Source organism: Nomia melanderi, chromosome 3 (genome assembly GCF_051020985.1).
Source record: "Nomia melanderi isolate GNS246 chromosome 3, iyNomMela1, whole genome shotgun sequence".
Lineage (NCBI taxonomy): Eukaryota > Metazoa > Arthropoda > Insecta > Hymenoptera > Halictidae > Nomia > Nomia melanderi.
Genome location: NC_135001.1, coordinates 3,314,624 through 3,330,578, shown reverse-complemented (window position 1 = coordinate 3,330,578; position 15,955 = coordinate 3,314,624). Strand labels below are relative to the sequence as shown.

Genomic DNA, 15,955 nt, shown 5'->3' with positions numbered 1-15,955 from the left:
CAAAGTGGAACTTGAGACTCTTTTAAGCGTCGAGATCGTTCCATTAGATTTTGTATTTCTGTGCAGGAATTTTATTTTTGCATACTCATTATATAATTTGTACATAAAAATTAATTCTACTATGCTATGATACCTCAAAAAGGTTACAATAATAATTACAATTGATATAACCATTCTAAATACCTTTCGTACAAAGTTAAACTATGTTTTATAGAACAAAAGCAAGTGTCCGGATACTTTTGAGCGGTAGTGTACCTGTAGAAATACACTTTAATTTAAAATCTTTCGCAGAAACGCCTTTAGAATTTACATACTTGTGAAACAGAAATTCTGAAATGGGTCAATTTGATGCGTTCGGTAGTGTTGGTGTTAAAGTCCACTTCGTTTGTGTATAGGGTTGTCTGTGACTCGCACTATCTTTAAATGCACTTGGTAATGTCGTTCGTGAGTTTCTTGGAAATTAAGAAATAAAAGTTAGTACAGATGCTAAAATGAAAGATTTCATGAGCTTCTATCAATTGATTAATATTTTAGTAATTTCTGGATCTCTTAATATTTGAATATTTTAATTTGTTAATGTACATTCAATTAACGGCGTATAGAAATTTCACAGAGAACCCAGGGTAAATTGGAAATTTCAGAGATTCTTGAAGCGCGTATTATTTCTCAAGGATTGCTTTTATTCTGCTTAACCAACGAATAACGAATAAAGTCTGCGATACTTTTAATCGAGGTATTTTGCGTGCTTGCGATGTTTACAGAAGATCGTAATTTGCGGATAACTGAAGTACCCTTGTCGGCAAAATTCAAAATTAAATGAAATAATTGACTTGTTTCGTGGCCGCGACGACCCTATTAACGTGAATAAGGGTTAAACACATTGGCCTCCGTTTAAACGTGTTATCCTTATTGCTTGGGCTCGTGCTATATGCGATAACTAGGGAGAGCGCCTACCGTAGAATTATCTGTTTGAGCTCGGCAAGCGCGGCCATTAAAAAATTCATAGTGTACAGGGCTGCGCAGTTCGTTCGGCGTCTCAATTACTGACTCAGCGTGAAAATTTCCAATATTTCTTCCTGAATTTTCGTTCAATAAACCTCTCACGTCTCTCTTATCATAGTAAACGCAACTGCTTACGAGTAGATATATACCTTACTTAATAAATCCGCAACGACGAGCATAATACAGCGTTATCGTCACGTATTATAATCACGTGTAACAATTAATTGACGTTCAAAAAATCTCGTATTAATGAAAGCTCTCGAATTTACCAACCGCTGTTAGCAATCGGTTTTCTGCAACGTTCCAAATTATTCAGTAAGCACTTATGGAACGAAAATAAAAGGTTTCATGCGTCGGGTAACGTTCACCCGTTAGCCATCAGTTTATAAAGGATCATTATGGAATCGTTCGTACGCGGAGTGTCGATTTTTAATGACCAAAGGTTACAATGCGTCAGGCGTTACAATTTGCAGACTGCGACGCGAACAAAAGTTGGACCCCCCTTTTCAAGAGCGAATCACACGGCGGAAGAACGAATTGTATTTCGTTCCCGTTACAGTTCGGTAATGAAGTCCCTGGGAATGTTTCAAGCGCCGCGGCGCGGGTAATGAAGGGTCCCGCAATTTTTCACGCAGCCAGTTTTAATCGGTCGCCTTGGCCCGTTTAATAGCCGTAAATTGCGACATCGGCGTTAATGGGCCGCGGAGGAGGAGAAAACAGCTCGCTATCGCCACTTATCAGCAGTTCAGATTCAATTGGCACTCGTTCCGCTGGAGAGAATGATATTATTCCCCGATGTAGCGTGTTTCACGTTCCGCGGACGCGATAAAGGGGAATTGCGCTGTATTCGAAGAGAAAAGGAAAAACCGAACGGAACAGAGGACCCGAGCGTGTTTTTTCGCGACGCGAGGCGTCATTAGTGTTCGTTAAAACTTAAACTTCATACGGCCGCCTGCCGCACGCGCGCGCCGTCGCCATCGCTCGCGCCATATTTACGCAGCTTTGTTCAGTATTCGCGCGTTCAACTGATTTTCAGCTGGTGGCTGAGTCGAATTGTATCGCTGCGCGCCGATTTCCGATTTGACAATGAATCCTCCGACGTGGCCGTTCATTTTCAATTGTGGAATGTAAACGAAATGATAGTAAACAACGAGTGGTTGCTTCATTGACAATTTTATTCTGGCTTCCCGTCATTGGTCGGAGATTTGTATAAATTTACAATACTGCATGAAGTTTTTAAGTAACATTTCAGTGTTCTTTAATATGAATATTAGTATTGTTATGTTTGATTCCATGGCTGTCCTTTAGGTAACTGATATAACTACAACTTTTTCCTATAATTTAAATGAAATGCAGAGAGGAGACGGTTGAATGTCCAAAAAAGTGAAAAATTATAAAAATATTCAATCCTTTCCTCTCGAACATTTTGACAAATTCAGTTTTGCACGCGAGCTTCTCTAACCATATCAGCTATATTTACTTTCATACCTTTCCCGTGCTGTACAGTCAGGGAGTAGCTTATCAGACATTTATCGCACGACGGTGCGGACACGAGTATTTTATTATACAAATTTCTTAGGGATTTTCCAACGAGCTCGCTGTTTAATTAAACACTCTTAAAAAGAATGGCAGAAGCTTAACGATCGGAATGGCTGAAGCGCTCTCGCATGTCTGATCCATTCATCAAATGCTATACGTCACGGCCGGAGAGTCACTTTATTTCGTTGAAACCGTAACGTCGAAAACTATTCCTTCTTTCGTTTTAATGACACGCGAAGAATTTAAATAAAATACCACGCCGCGCGCACTGGTTGAAACCGCGAAGGAATTTTCTCAGTGGAAATTCGTTATTCCCGCTGCCTGCGAAAGCTGTAATTGAATTTATTAAACGAGGCAGAAATCATTGTTATCTTTCAAAGTAAAGTTTCACTTTTTCAGAGTTCCCTACGGTTTTTTTCGAGTTTCAGAACACGAATATCGCAAGAAAAAGTGAAATTTTCGCTGTTGAAATTTTCGCCGTTAATTTATGGAATTATTCGATTATATGTGTAATAGCGTGTATAAATATTCATGTATTTATGTACGTACAGCAGCTGAATAATCTCACTTTATAATCCTATCATAAATATATTAAAATTACCCTACACTGTTATACAGTATACAGCACGATTAAATTATACGATGTAACCGCAGTATCGTTGTTAAGCACGTAAACGCATAATAACGAACCGTCGAGGAACAACTGAGAACTAAGAATGGAACAAAAGGGAACATAATGCGCATCAGCCGACAGCAGCGGGAACATATCAACACGCCACGTATAAACGATCCGGCGGTGTGCGTGTATGTTTGTTGCAGCTTCAGGGAAAGCATTAATACAGGGTACATAAACGGCGAAGTAATGGTTGGCCACATTTGGGCAGCGAAAGTCCTGGAAAATACTGTAATTTCGCGGATGCGCGTGTAAAAATGCGCCAGTTCGCTGCCGGCCGAGAATAACGAAAAAAGAGCACTTCCAAATAAAACGAGGAATTTGATAAAATAAAAATTTTTTTACGGACCCGTAGTTGGAAGTTTATCGGCCAGCGCGCTCCCAAATATCCGCGTCCGGACGTCTGACCGTGCCTCGCTGTTTCTACTTTTTCTGCATTGGCGACAGACGCTCATGCAGCGTTACTCCTTTTTCGTCACTTTCATTACCCTTCGACCGACAGTTTTTATCGAACTGCGTGGAAGAATAATGATGATGTACCAGCGTTGAGGTTTATAAACATCCCGACGACTAATAATACTCAGTTGTAGCTAGAAATAGTGGTAAAATAGAATTTCAGTCAGCAGAAATATTCTTCGTGCTAACCTCGCTAATATTTATCACCATTTCTCTATAACTTTATCTATATGTATCATCAAAAGCGGAACACGGTAAAATATTCCGAATACGCATTGCCTACAGCGATATCGTGTAACAGGTTACAAAAACCCCATAGATCATTCTTCATATATTCAGTTGTGAAATTGAAACAATCGATATTGAGAACCGAAACCGATTTCTTTAGAATACAGTATTTCACACGATTTGTTTAGCACAATTTCTAACAAGCCTCGCAAGTGTTCGAACTTTTCTCGTTATCTCTGCTCGTAGGAACTATACAAGGAAGCGCGCCATATGTTTCTAAATACGCCATTGATGCGCGTGGAGGATCATGCAATTTCAGAGGGAATCAGGGATCCGGGTCCTCGGGCCGTTCCGCGTGAAAAATTCGCCCTTCCCGATGCCGCGTGAGCTCGGACCGGAAGTATAAGCGGAGAATTCGGTCGTTCCCAAGGGGACGCGACGCTGTACGGTCGGCTTACTGTCGTTTCACGGGTCTGAACTTTCGACTTTCGGCCGGGCGCGACGCAGTGAATCAACCGGACATAACAAACAGATTCCGCGTCCTCCAGTGACCGTGCGCGCGCCCGAAAAACTCGAAAGTTTTTTGCAGCCGTTGAGAACGCTAGTCGGACAGTACAAGTTAACGAATCCTCCAAGTTATTACGCGAAGTTCGATGATAGGTCCGATACGGAATGGGCGTCAGCGAGGCACGGCGAAACTCTGCAGTGATTTTTCATGGTCCCGTGTGTTTATGTCACACGAAAGAATGCATTAATCAAAGGTATCGCAGTTTCAACTCTGCCGCACTCTTTGGGTTCTTTCTCTTCGAATAATACTTTCATCTTTTTGCGCCGTTTTACTCGTTTACGCTTTGAATCGATACTAAAACTACCGAGCAGTTAAATTGACATGTTGAAATACGTCTATAAAAACTCCAACAGTGCATCTACCGAGACTTCAATTGATTTACCATTCAGTTTGTGCATTGCTAAACCAATTTCTTGAATAATTTCTCAGAGAAATATCTGTTTTTAATAATCGCGAAAAGAAGGAATCAGGAATGGGTCATTTTAATCTGTCTGGTAATTTTAGGGTTAAGTACATGTTTGAGTTCGTGAAAAATAGAGAATCATTGTATACGCATTCTTGTCTTGTCAATAATATGCCGAGTACTTTAAACTTTCGTCCAACTTGTCCTATTATTCCTTCATTTGCGGTGATTCTGTTGGAATATCCACGTGTACCGTTAATTACAAGATTCTTAGACTAGATGGGATAAATACAGTAATAAAATCTACGTCGGAAAGACGTACCTCAAATATATCTCCCGTATTTTCGATAAAGGTGGTCAAATGATTCTGAAGTAGCTAGCGAGCGAGCGAGCGCGCGCGTTTATTTACGACGCCCGGTGCATTTAAACTCGTAAAATATATCGCGGCACCGGAGAACCCGGGAAATATTCTTCTCTGTCGGTTTCCGCGGGGAGAATTTTGCAATTCTGATTATCGTTTGCGGCTCGGCCGCATACCTACCGTTCAATTTACGTAAGCTCCGCTCGCGGCCCCGCCGCGAACTGGAGCGCGCTGTCGTTTTCCCGAAAGAAAAATGAAAATTATAATTGATCGACTTGTTTCGCGGCGGAGCTTCTTGTATTAGACGAAACCTGCAGAAATTGGCGAGTCGGGTCGCATAAATTCGTCATTAGTGCTGAAATAGATTCGGACGATCGTTAATTCGCTGATAATTCAATATTCCGCTAAGCAACTCGCAGCTCACCACCTGAAATCTAAAAACCGCCGACACACAGGGACATCTCTTTTCCTTGTGTCATCCTTCTCAGCTTGTATCGCATTCGCTGAAAGATAATTGTACACCGAATCCTCTTAAGTTTCTAATATCCCGTCCGCCGAGGTTCACAAAGAATATTAGATTTTCGATCGTAGCCCGCAAAGAGTATTAAGTCCGTGCTTTTGACCCGCGAGGAATATTAGGTTTTCTATTCTGGTCCGCGAAGAATGCTAGGTTTCCGGTTCTGGCCCCGAAATAACAAGCTTTCGATTTTGACATCGAAATATCGGGTTTTCGGTTTTACCGCCGGAACGGTAAATTCTCGATTCTGGCCCCGGAATATTAGATTTTCGATTTGAACCGTGAAATATCAAGTTTTCCATTCCGGCCCTGAAATATTAGGTTTTCGATTTCAGTTCCCGACGAGTTCCCATTCCGGCGAATAAAAAACGTTAGGCTTTCAATTCCAGCCTGCGAGAAGACAAAGGTTGTTCGCCGTTAATTTAGCAAATTAAAACTCGAGAACGAAAGGCAGAAGTCAGGGAAACTTATCGAGCGCGCGGGTTTATAAAGGAGACGCGGCTGTTCCGGATTTATGAATCTGTAGCGCGTGAGATGGAAAATGTACCGGACGAGTTTCCAAGGAAAGAATTCATGTTTCTTGTAACGGTGCTCGCGTGACGCACGGATAATACCGACAAGAATCATTTCGGCTGTCTGTATAATTCAAAGTGTGTTAACGCGTTCGCTGTCGGATTCACGTCGACGTTTCTCTTGCTGTCGCGTCGAACGACTTTACATACATCTCTTGGGAAACTTGTTATACCTTCCTTCGTCTTCTATTCTTCGCTCTCTTTTTCCTTATTGCACAATGCGTTCAACGTATGCTGATTAGAGTGCAAAGTGGTCGCAAGTTCAACGAGGAACGCGCGCCGTGCCGGTGTCCCAAAGTAAATCGACATAATGAAATTAATTTCTTTTTACGACGTCCCGTCCCGTCGAGAGATAATTGGGAAAATCAATATTTAAAGAAGGATCGAAAATTTAAGGCGAGAGCGCACGTCGGTTGTCCGCGCGCGTCGAAAACCATTCACGACATAGGGAATTTGAAACACTGCTTCCGAGATGATCGATACAGAGCTCCGGGTTTTAGAGGAATGGAGTATTCATGAGCAGCCTTCGTTGCTAAAGGGAATGACAAAGATGTTTTAAAGTAGAGAAGGCTTCGCGAAACCGTATAAAGAATTCTTAATAGGTGAGATTTTTAAACACGATACCGTCGGTTCATCCAGATTTCCTACGATTATGTAATGAATTTTGATGTCTCGCATAGACGGGTCGAAGGTTAATGTTGCTCAATGGTGTCGTAAAATGCTGATATATTTTATTAATGAATCAGCAATCTAATTCTCCATTGTATATTCTTGTTTCGTGTGAATGAAAATTATGAATTTACATACTACGAGGATGATGACGAAGGATGGGAGCTGCGAATGAATTGAATATTTTATTTGTTACTCAAGTAGACGCTGGACTTACTGAATATTCCTACTATATGCATACATATTTACTTTTACGCGTTGTATTCGATAATATTGACTCTCCACACAGAAGCTGCTTGCGAGCTGGCAGAATGGAAAAACAGTTACGCAGGAAAGAGCCACGAGAGCTTTGCAATTCTGATTGCGGCCTTTCGCCGCTGCGAGCACGGCTTAATTTCCCAGGGAAACGTTTGTAAATGCGCTGTTCACGGAAAGATTTGGCCCGTGTAATTATAGGAAAGCTTGGCCATCAATATCCGTAACCAGCAAAGAATTAAGGCACGCCTTTGATTCTTCAAAACAAGAAGCGTAGGGAACGAATAACTTAATTCGAGATTTAATTAGGAAATCCTGGCGAGAAAACATTTTTCTTCGGCGATGTTTACTTATTTTCCTCTCCGTGGTTTGTTCTCTTTGTTTTACTGGCCACAAAAGTGAAGTTGCACTTTCCTTGAATGTTGAAAGTGTCATCTCAGTGAAAAAAGGAATTAATCGCGAATGCTTTAAGTGACTGTAGATGCATACAGAACTGTCATTAAAGTTTAATTCTGTTTTTATTTATTTATATTTGGCTTAAATTTTCCCGAAACCTGTGCAATGCGTGGCGAGTACGTATCAAGCGTTTCCAGAGACCCAAATAAAATGATTTCATTAATGCAACGTCATGGGGTTTGGTTGTTTCTCTGACGTTAAGAATATTCATCGTAGAGTACAATTAATTTTTTATTTCAGAAATAGAAGATAATGTTCGATTCATTTGCATCGATTTCGCAATAATTACACCATTTCTTGTACGATAGATTTACATCAATCTTTTGCAAAAGAAGACGATAAGCATTACTCCAAAGCACGATACGTTTTCATCGATTACCTACAAAACAAGCGAACCAACAATAATAATTCAAAGAAATATTTCATCAACGATTAGAATTTCATATTTCCTATGTAAAACAGAATCTTTGAGTGTACGATACATCATTGTCGATTCACTGTGAAACGAGGAAATCAAAAATAATGACGCGAACGAACTTATTGACCGAATGAAATCGAATAATATTAAGAAATTCGAATGAATGGAAGTGGCAGCAATATTCTCCGGCCGATTCCGTATTATTTGTGAAAGCATGCTATATTAAGGAATCAAGCGGCGTGTTGGGAAGAAAGTAATTAACTACAAGGCGCCATCGAGCCAGTGCTTTCAGTCATGCTCGTGCTTCAACGGGTAAAACGGGTCGCCTGCGTTAAATGTAGGTATATCGAATAATGCAGCGAGAAACTAGTGGAAGGCGAACGGGAAGATTGAGAACATTGCAATCCTCAAAAGCAGTCCTCAGAAACTTTCAGCATACAGCATGTACCTGCCTACATTTTCCAGAATTCCTTTCAGTTCGAAATGAAAGGGGGGAAAAAGCTCTTCCAACTTCTCGGATCTTGGCCTTTGCGGGGCTAAGAATTTTCGTTTATTTTTTCTCCGCCCCTCTATGACAAACGTCGCTAGACGCTCCCTGCCTTGGGATCGATGAACGTATGAGACTCTGCCGTTAAATTTCTTACAAAGCTGTCAGATACTTACTCCACCCCTTTATACCTCGAATTATCTCATCTTCGTTTTTCCTTGCCTTCGGTTTAGATAGTTCGGGATTTTTTAACCTATGCTTAGGCAAATTTTAAATGCTTTTGATTAATGTTGTAATGTAAAGGAATATAATGGCACCTCGAATTATCTCATCTTCGCTTTTCCTTACTTCGATTTAGACAGTTTGAGATTTTTCAACCTATACTTGAGCAAACTGTAAATATTTTTTATTAATGTTGTAGTATGAAGGAGTATAATGGTACCTCGAATTATCTCAACTTCGTTTTTCTTTGCCTTCGGTTTAGATACTTTGAGATTTTTCAATCTATACTTAGAGAATATGACAAATGTCTTTTAATAATGTTGTAGTGTAAAGAAGTATAATGGTACCTCAAATTAACATATCTTTGTTTTTCCTTGCCTTTGGTTAAAATACTTCAGAATTTTTCAATCTATACTTAGGCAGATTGTAAATGTTTTTCATTAATGTTGCAGTATGAAGCAGAATAATGATACCCCGAATTATATTGGACTGATTATTTTTTTGAAATGTATATATTATTCGAAACTTATGTTGACTTTATTTAATCTTTTATTTAATCTACAATTTTTGAGGCTTCAACGCGCAAAGTTTTATTGTAATACACTACAGAAGTAGAAAATAAACTCTCTAAACATAGGTTCCATAGAAGGTTTAAGAAAATGGATAATATCACAGACATCTTCTGTCTCCCAAGGAAAAGAGCTATAGTTTTATTCAGCTTCTGCAGTCTCCGTACGTAGCACGCGTCTTGGTTTTAGAAAATTTCCATTACTGGAGAAAATCGGGAAAGAGAATCCCCAAGGGTCCTGAGACACAAGGACGTTCAAAAATAATTTCTATACCATCAGCTTTATATTCTGAAGACCTATACTTTTATACTGTTCGCAATTTCCATACCAAACATTTCAAAAAACGTTCCAAAACTGTTTGAATCATTTGAACATATTCTATATAAATAAATGTACACTGAAATTGAAACGAATAATTTGGGGTTAAGTTACAGAAACTTCATACCTTATAAATATGATCGTCCAAGCGTCCACAACATAATTTTAAGAAACACGACATAGTTGAAAAGTATCTCGCCAACCAAATGGCCCAAGCCTACACAAAGAAAAGTGTGCACAAGAAAAGAACTATTTTAACATAAAACAGAGACTATTGACGTAGTCAATAATATCAATAATTGTCAGTGTTCATCAATGGAGTCGCGCATTGTTATTCGCAACAGTCACCCAACAGTAACACTATTTTTGTTATTACTCATTAGCTAAAGTCGCGTATAATTTCCCATGCATCGCACACGTTTACTCTACAACGCATTACATTTACTTTCCCACTCAATCGCATCACTATAGTTACATACTACGTAACTCAGCGAAGTGAAATACTTCTGAAAACTTTCCAGAAATGCGGCTGGTCGTTCTTGAGCAACTTAATATTAATATAAACTCAAGCAGCGTCCAGTGTTTCGAACAGACCGTGCAGTCGCGAGAGTCGTCCCGCTGGAAAATTCACGTACCCCGTGTCCCGGTCAAATAATACGTGCCGGCGGGACATCAGTCCGGTGTTTTACGCGCGCGCCGCGCCGCGGCGGGGTCGGTCGGTCCGTCGGTCCGTCTGTCGGTGGGTCGGCTATCGCCCCACGGAGTTTCGTCCCCATTCGGTGGCTCGGTGACATCCACCTACTTCCGTGTAGCCGGAAGCTAGCACGTAATAAGAGGTCTCATCCTGCAGCGACATCAAGGAGCGGCAAAGCTCGCCCCTGTTTTAATATGAATGGCATATATACTGTTCAATTCCTCCGGGCTTTAATAGTTCGAATCGTCGATAATCCGAGCGAACGGGACGTCAGCAGGAAGTACAAAAAAAAGAGGAAAGAAAGAAAGAAAAGAGGGGGAGAGCGAAAGAAAGAGAGCAGTGGGGTCGAAGGGGTCGAAGGGGTCGAAGGGGTCGAAGGGGTCGAGGGGGAGGAAGGGGGATAAGGTGGGTTATATACATACAAACGTTGATTCGTCGTAGGAGGGACGAACGGTGGGGGTTGAAGAGCGGATTCTAGGAGGGTGGGGGTGGGGATTGGGTGGAGAGATAGAGGACGAGCACGTTGATCGAGGTTATGGCAAAAGGGGCGGGAGAAGAGAGGGCGAGAGGAAAGCGAGAAGAAAAATGTACGTTTGTATAAAGGTGCATGCGCACGTATGTGTGTGTCTGTGTGTATGTGTGTGTTTGCGTGGTCGGTGCTCTCGTGTATGGTTAACTGTGCGAGGGAGAGGGTGAGAGGGAGTGGAAGAGACATAGAGCGGGTTAGGTGGCGGAAGCGAGAGGAATTGTCATTCGGTGGAATTGCAATTTCTCGCTGACGCGTGCTGTGCAACCTCCGGCGCGAGGAGTAAAAGCGGACTAATGATGCACACTAGACTTAATGCTCCGTTCCTGTTCTCATTTCCCACAAAGGTGCGAGCTGCCTGCGGAATGTCAGCCTGGAAATAGTTCCGGAGGCAGTGCAACGTGGTCAGAAGGCGATTCTACGCTGCCATTACGATCTCGAGGAGGCTCCCCTTTACACGCTGAAGTGGTACCGTGGCAAGCACGAGTTCTACCGTTTCACGCCCAGCGAGGTCCCAGCCACCAAAACCTTCGACATCCACGGGGTTAATGTGGACGTGAGTCATCATCCGTTATCTTTTTATTCCACGCCTGGCCGCGGGCTTCGCCGCGGTCGGCTGCGGGTTCACGTTTCGCCGCGAACTCCTTGGGAATATATTCGAATCGACTATATTTTTCTGTTTCCTTTGTGTACTCGTTATTAGTAGCATTGATATCCGTTATCAAAATGCAATCCTTAACGTTCGATACAGAAATATTCCCATGGTAAGTACCGTGAACTAATACTAGTGTTTAAGTAACCCTAATTCCTATAGAGACCCATGCAAACATGTCAATTCATTGTTATCAAGAATCCATCTTCAATATCAGCAAAACTCGTTACGAACGGTACACCATATATCTACACTATTTGCTAATTCCATATATCAGAAACTGAACCGATTAACGTAATTGCAGTACAGTCTGCGTATTAAAACCATTCGCAATCAAAGATCCACAATCAGAATTTCTCAAACAAGAATGTCACCGATAAGTTCACAATTTCAAGCCAAGCATAAATATCACGAGTGAAATGCAATGTCGCTATAATTACAGCTCAGAGTTCAGCTAAATGATAGCGCGACGGATTAAGGAAACTGAATATAGTTCCACCACATAGAAGCAATAAAAACGAAGAACGCAAGAACCGGATAACGGAGAACGCTCCCGCTTGAAAGGGATCCGATCCGCGAATAATCGGGACGCAAGTAGCGGTGGATGTTACACGGCGTTCCTTCCTGGCGCGGCAGATACACGAATTTATCACGTTGCGCGCCGGTGGGATGCTCGTTAACAGCGGCACGGCCCGCCTGTAATCGGCGTAAAACAGTCCGGCTTTTATCATCGCCGGTACACTTCCGTACGCAGTTCCGCGGTACGGTTTCACGCAGTTCCGTGGCGCGGCGGTTTTCCCGGAGATCGATACAACCGCCTCCGTAAACACGCGTTTACGCGACTGAAAACAAATTCGGGCCGGCCTGTTGTTTCGGGGTCCGAGCCGAATGATCCGGGGCAGAACGACGTTGCACACGGCTTTCACGTACAACCGGCACGGTTCGCATACGGGGCCGTTACTCTCGACCCCCCGTTTTCCACTGTTCCCCTCGCCAAGCCACCGGAAAACCGTGCGACGGCAACGCTCCGTGTACCGTGAACGTGACGAATGAAAAAATATTGTTCGCGGGAACCGAAAGAGACACCGAAATTGTTTCGTTTGATACAGCTACCGTGAAATAGAGTTGATTCGGCCACGGCAGAGGCTTTTAAGTCTTCTCGCATTGTTATCTCCATTTGTTTGCGACGCTGACCGAACGCGACGCCGGGCCATTCGAACGGAAACAACTAAATATTTTCGGTGTCCATAGACTCGTGAATTAATATTGTCGATGTGAAGATAACGCGTTCGGGCATAAACGGGATGACAGGTGGAGACACTAAGCGCACGGTAATCGGAACGGTTTGTTGTTAGTCTTTTTTTTTCACGTGGCCGATGATCGATGGTTCTTAACTGAGCGGTTGAATGTTTTTCGAGATTTAGGGGTTGAGGGGAATTGAGCTTTTTAGGAGTGTTTGCGGGGGTGTGCTTAATCTGACTGTGATTGCGGGAGGTGTTTGGAATCGATGATTCTTAGTTGTCGGAGGGTTTAGGAGTTTATTTTTAGCGTGACGCGATTTGGTAATTTGATGATAGTACAGTGAATAAGGTGATGTATAGTTGATAGTATTATGTATATTGATTACGGAAGTATTAACTAGTGCATACACAAATTGGTCAACCACGTGGGAAAGCGTTGTACAGAGACGTTTCATTAGATACTTCATAAACCGAAGCATAATTCAGAGAAAATGGTATTCCTGGGCCACGGTACACGATAACTATACCGACAATAAATTACAGGAACATTTTCTATTCGCATAGTCATCTTATTCGCTTCCATTATTCTTGTACACGCGGACGGGAAGTCCTGCGCCGTTTCATACACCGAACATCCGCGCGACAAACAGGCCATTATTATAAATCACACTTCTTGCACGCAGATTATGCCAGTTTTTGCAATCGCCGCCGTAGTTTGAATGCCCCCCTCCCCTGGCCGTGCGACGCTGACGGAAGGCCGAATGAGATTCGATAGCTAATAGCGACTTAATAAGAACAGGGAAAAAACGGGTGTTCTGTTAATATCCGGTTTTACCGCGGTTCCGGCGAGATTTTTACTCGCTCGGCGACACATAAATTAACGAGGAAAAACTTCGCGGGTCTTCTCGTCCGTCTCGACCTCGTTGAAGGTATCGCCCCGCTCCTCTGCGTCGTCGTTCATCCCTTGCGTTCGCGCAGTATCTTCGCGCACGGTTATTTAACTCTTCCTATCCGATTGTTGGCTAATGAATATAGAAAACTTTGCTGTATAAAATTACGAAGTTTCTACGCTGCACCGTTTTTAAAAGAATTTTCAAATAAAACAATCGAATAATAATTACTTTGCTCAGTTTCGAAACCTTTCGAAAAGGTTAACGCATTAAATGCGGAAGTAAGGAAACACCGCTGGTCTCCAGGGTCGAGTATATTTATTTTCGTTTCTATTCGAGAATGAAAAAATCTTCAACAAACTTAATAAACCATGAAATGCATGCAATTGACAAAACGTAAAGTGGTACTTAATTCGCGCAATCTCTCGGCGAAACGGAGAGTAGGTTAAACATACTAAATAACATAATAAATAATTCACGCGGTGCTCGGTGCGTTAAATCCCGCTAATTACCCGCATTTTGTTTCGCTTGTTCCCGATGAAACAATTCCCGGCGACCTGCCTGTCCCTCGAGGCGCCGCGTTCCAATGGCGGCCATCTTGGTCCCGGTGCGTCGCGTCGTCTAGGTTCTCGCGCTCGCTTCATCGAGCCAATTTACCCGAGTGCCGGGTAATTTCTGATAAGATGACGATTTCCCCGGACGGTGTTCGCCCGACGTTGCCCGGCCGAAAGAAACATTTAGCGAAAAGGGTGTTCTTTTGTTGCGACGTGCCCTGCGTCGATATTAACATTTCCCCGGGCGAGCCCGCGTCCCTGGAAAAACGAACGCAATCATTCTTTTTTCGGGGCGAGCAGCTGCGACCTGGATGTATTTAACGAAAAGAACCACGGTAGAAATTATTCGGCAACAGACATGATCCCGGATAGTCAAAAATATGATACGGGACTGAAATAAATAACTTTCTTGTTGCCACAGTGGACGAGGCTCTTAAATTGACAAGCCTTGTAAGTTAGTTGGAATCGTGGAAGCAAAAAGTATGGATGAAGAAAATTATATTATTTCTAGATCATATCGTATAACATTGTTAGTCTGCGGATTTGTCTGCAAATTCGTATTATTAGAAATATAATTAGAAACACAAGATTATTAGAAAATGGCTTCTCTTAGGAAAAGTTAGGAGATGTACTGCACTTTAGATATTTTGTATACTTCTTTGTGCCGCATTCTGTGCAAATTTGGAACTTCCAAATTTCCTATAAATGAATAATAGGAAAATGCCTTTTCGAGGAATCTCGAATAAGGTTTCAGGATTATTATCAGGTATCAGTATCCAGGATAATCTTGTTTGTGTTTCATTTGTTGTTCGAGTAGAAATTCGCATTTGTAAGTAAGACAAAATTTTCTAGGTTTCTTCGGATCAACTGGAAGAGTTTAAATAAACGACGCGAGCAACCGAACGGGCCGTGTAAAATGCGAGCATGTTTCGTTGTTTGCGAAGACAATGGGAACAAGGCGATTTGTGGGAACCGGTGATATTATGAAAATGGATATCTCGACGCGCAAATTGCGACGGGCGAACTGAATTGTCGGTCAATTCGCGATTCGTTTTGTATAATAAGCTTTTATGCGGCCGCTTCAATTATTCAATACCGAATATGATTCCGGGACACAATAGTTAATAATGATTTGCGCATTAACTGCGAACGAGTATACAATACGTCCGCGTGTCCATTTAATTTCACTATTCATCGGGATATTGCACAAAGAAACATTACAACTAAATTAACATAATCGTGTGAATCTTCTTGTCCCATTTTACAGGCATAGTTTCTATACTAATTACACGCGCAGAGATATTCGACTCGATATCGCTGTTTTGTATTTCGACAGCGGCGGAAGGTAATAGCGCGCGACAAATGTCCCACGGAAATTATTCGGAAACTAGAGGGTCGATGGTGGACTACTTTTTAGAAAGTTCGAGGACATCTGTCAGTACGAGTTTAGAAAAAATTGCTCAAAATTCGAGGTTTGCGCAGACCGGGCGTGATATATAATACGGCATGACCCGCATACTCGACGGAGATATGGAAGATTTCTTACACTGATATGTGCATTTTGAAATTCAGATTGCACATCTGCAGCAATAAAATGTACTCAAGATATTTAAAGTCGTTCCTTTACAGTTCCCCCTATATTTCACTCGTGTCGCGTCTAAGGATTTTCCGTAAAGTTTTCAGCG

At 42.1% G+C, this 15,955-nt stretch overlaps 1 protein-coding gene across 1 annotated transcript in view; it reads left to right on the top strand.

The window, feature by feature from the left end:
- Positions 1–15,955, top strand: part of LOC116432475 (uncharacterized) — a 177,608-nt gene that overhangs the window by 68,820 nt on the left and 92,833 nt on the right. The window contains exon 2 of the mRNA XM_031989469.2: positions 11,281–11,489. Coding sequence (XP_031845329.1) covers positions 11,281–11,489 — 209 coding nt within the window. The remainder of the gene's footprint in view (positions 1–11,280; positions 11,490–15,955) is intronic.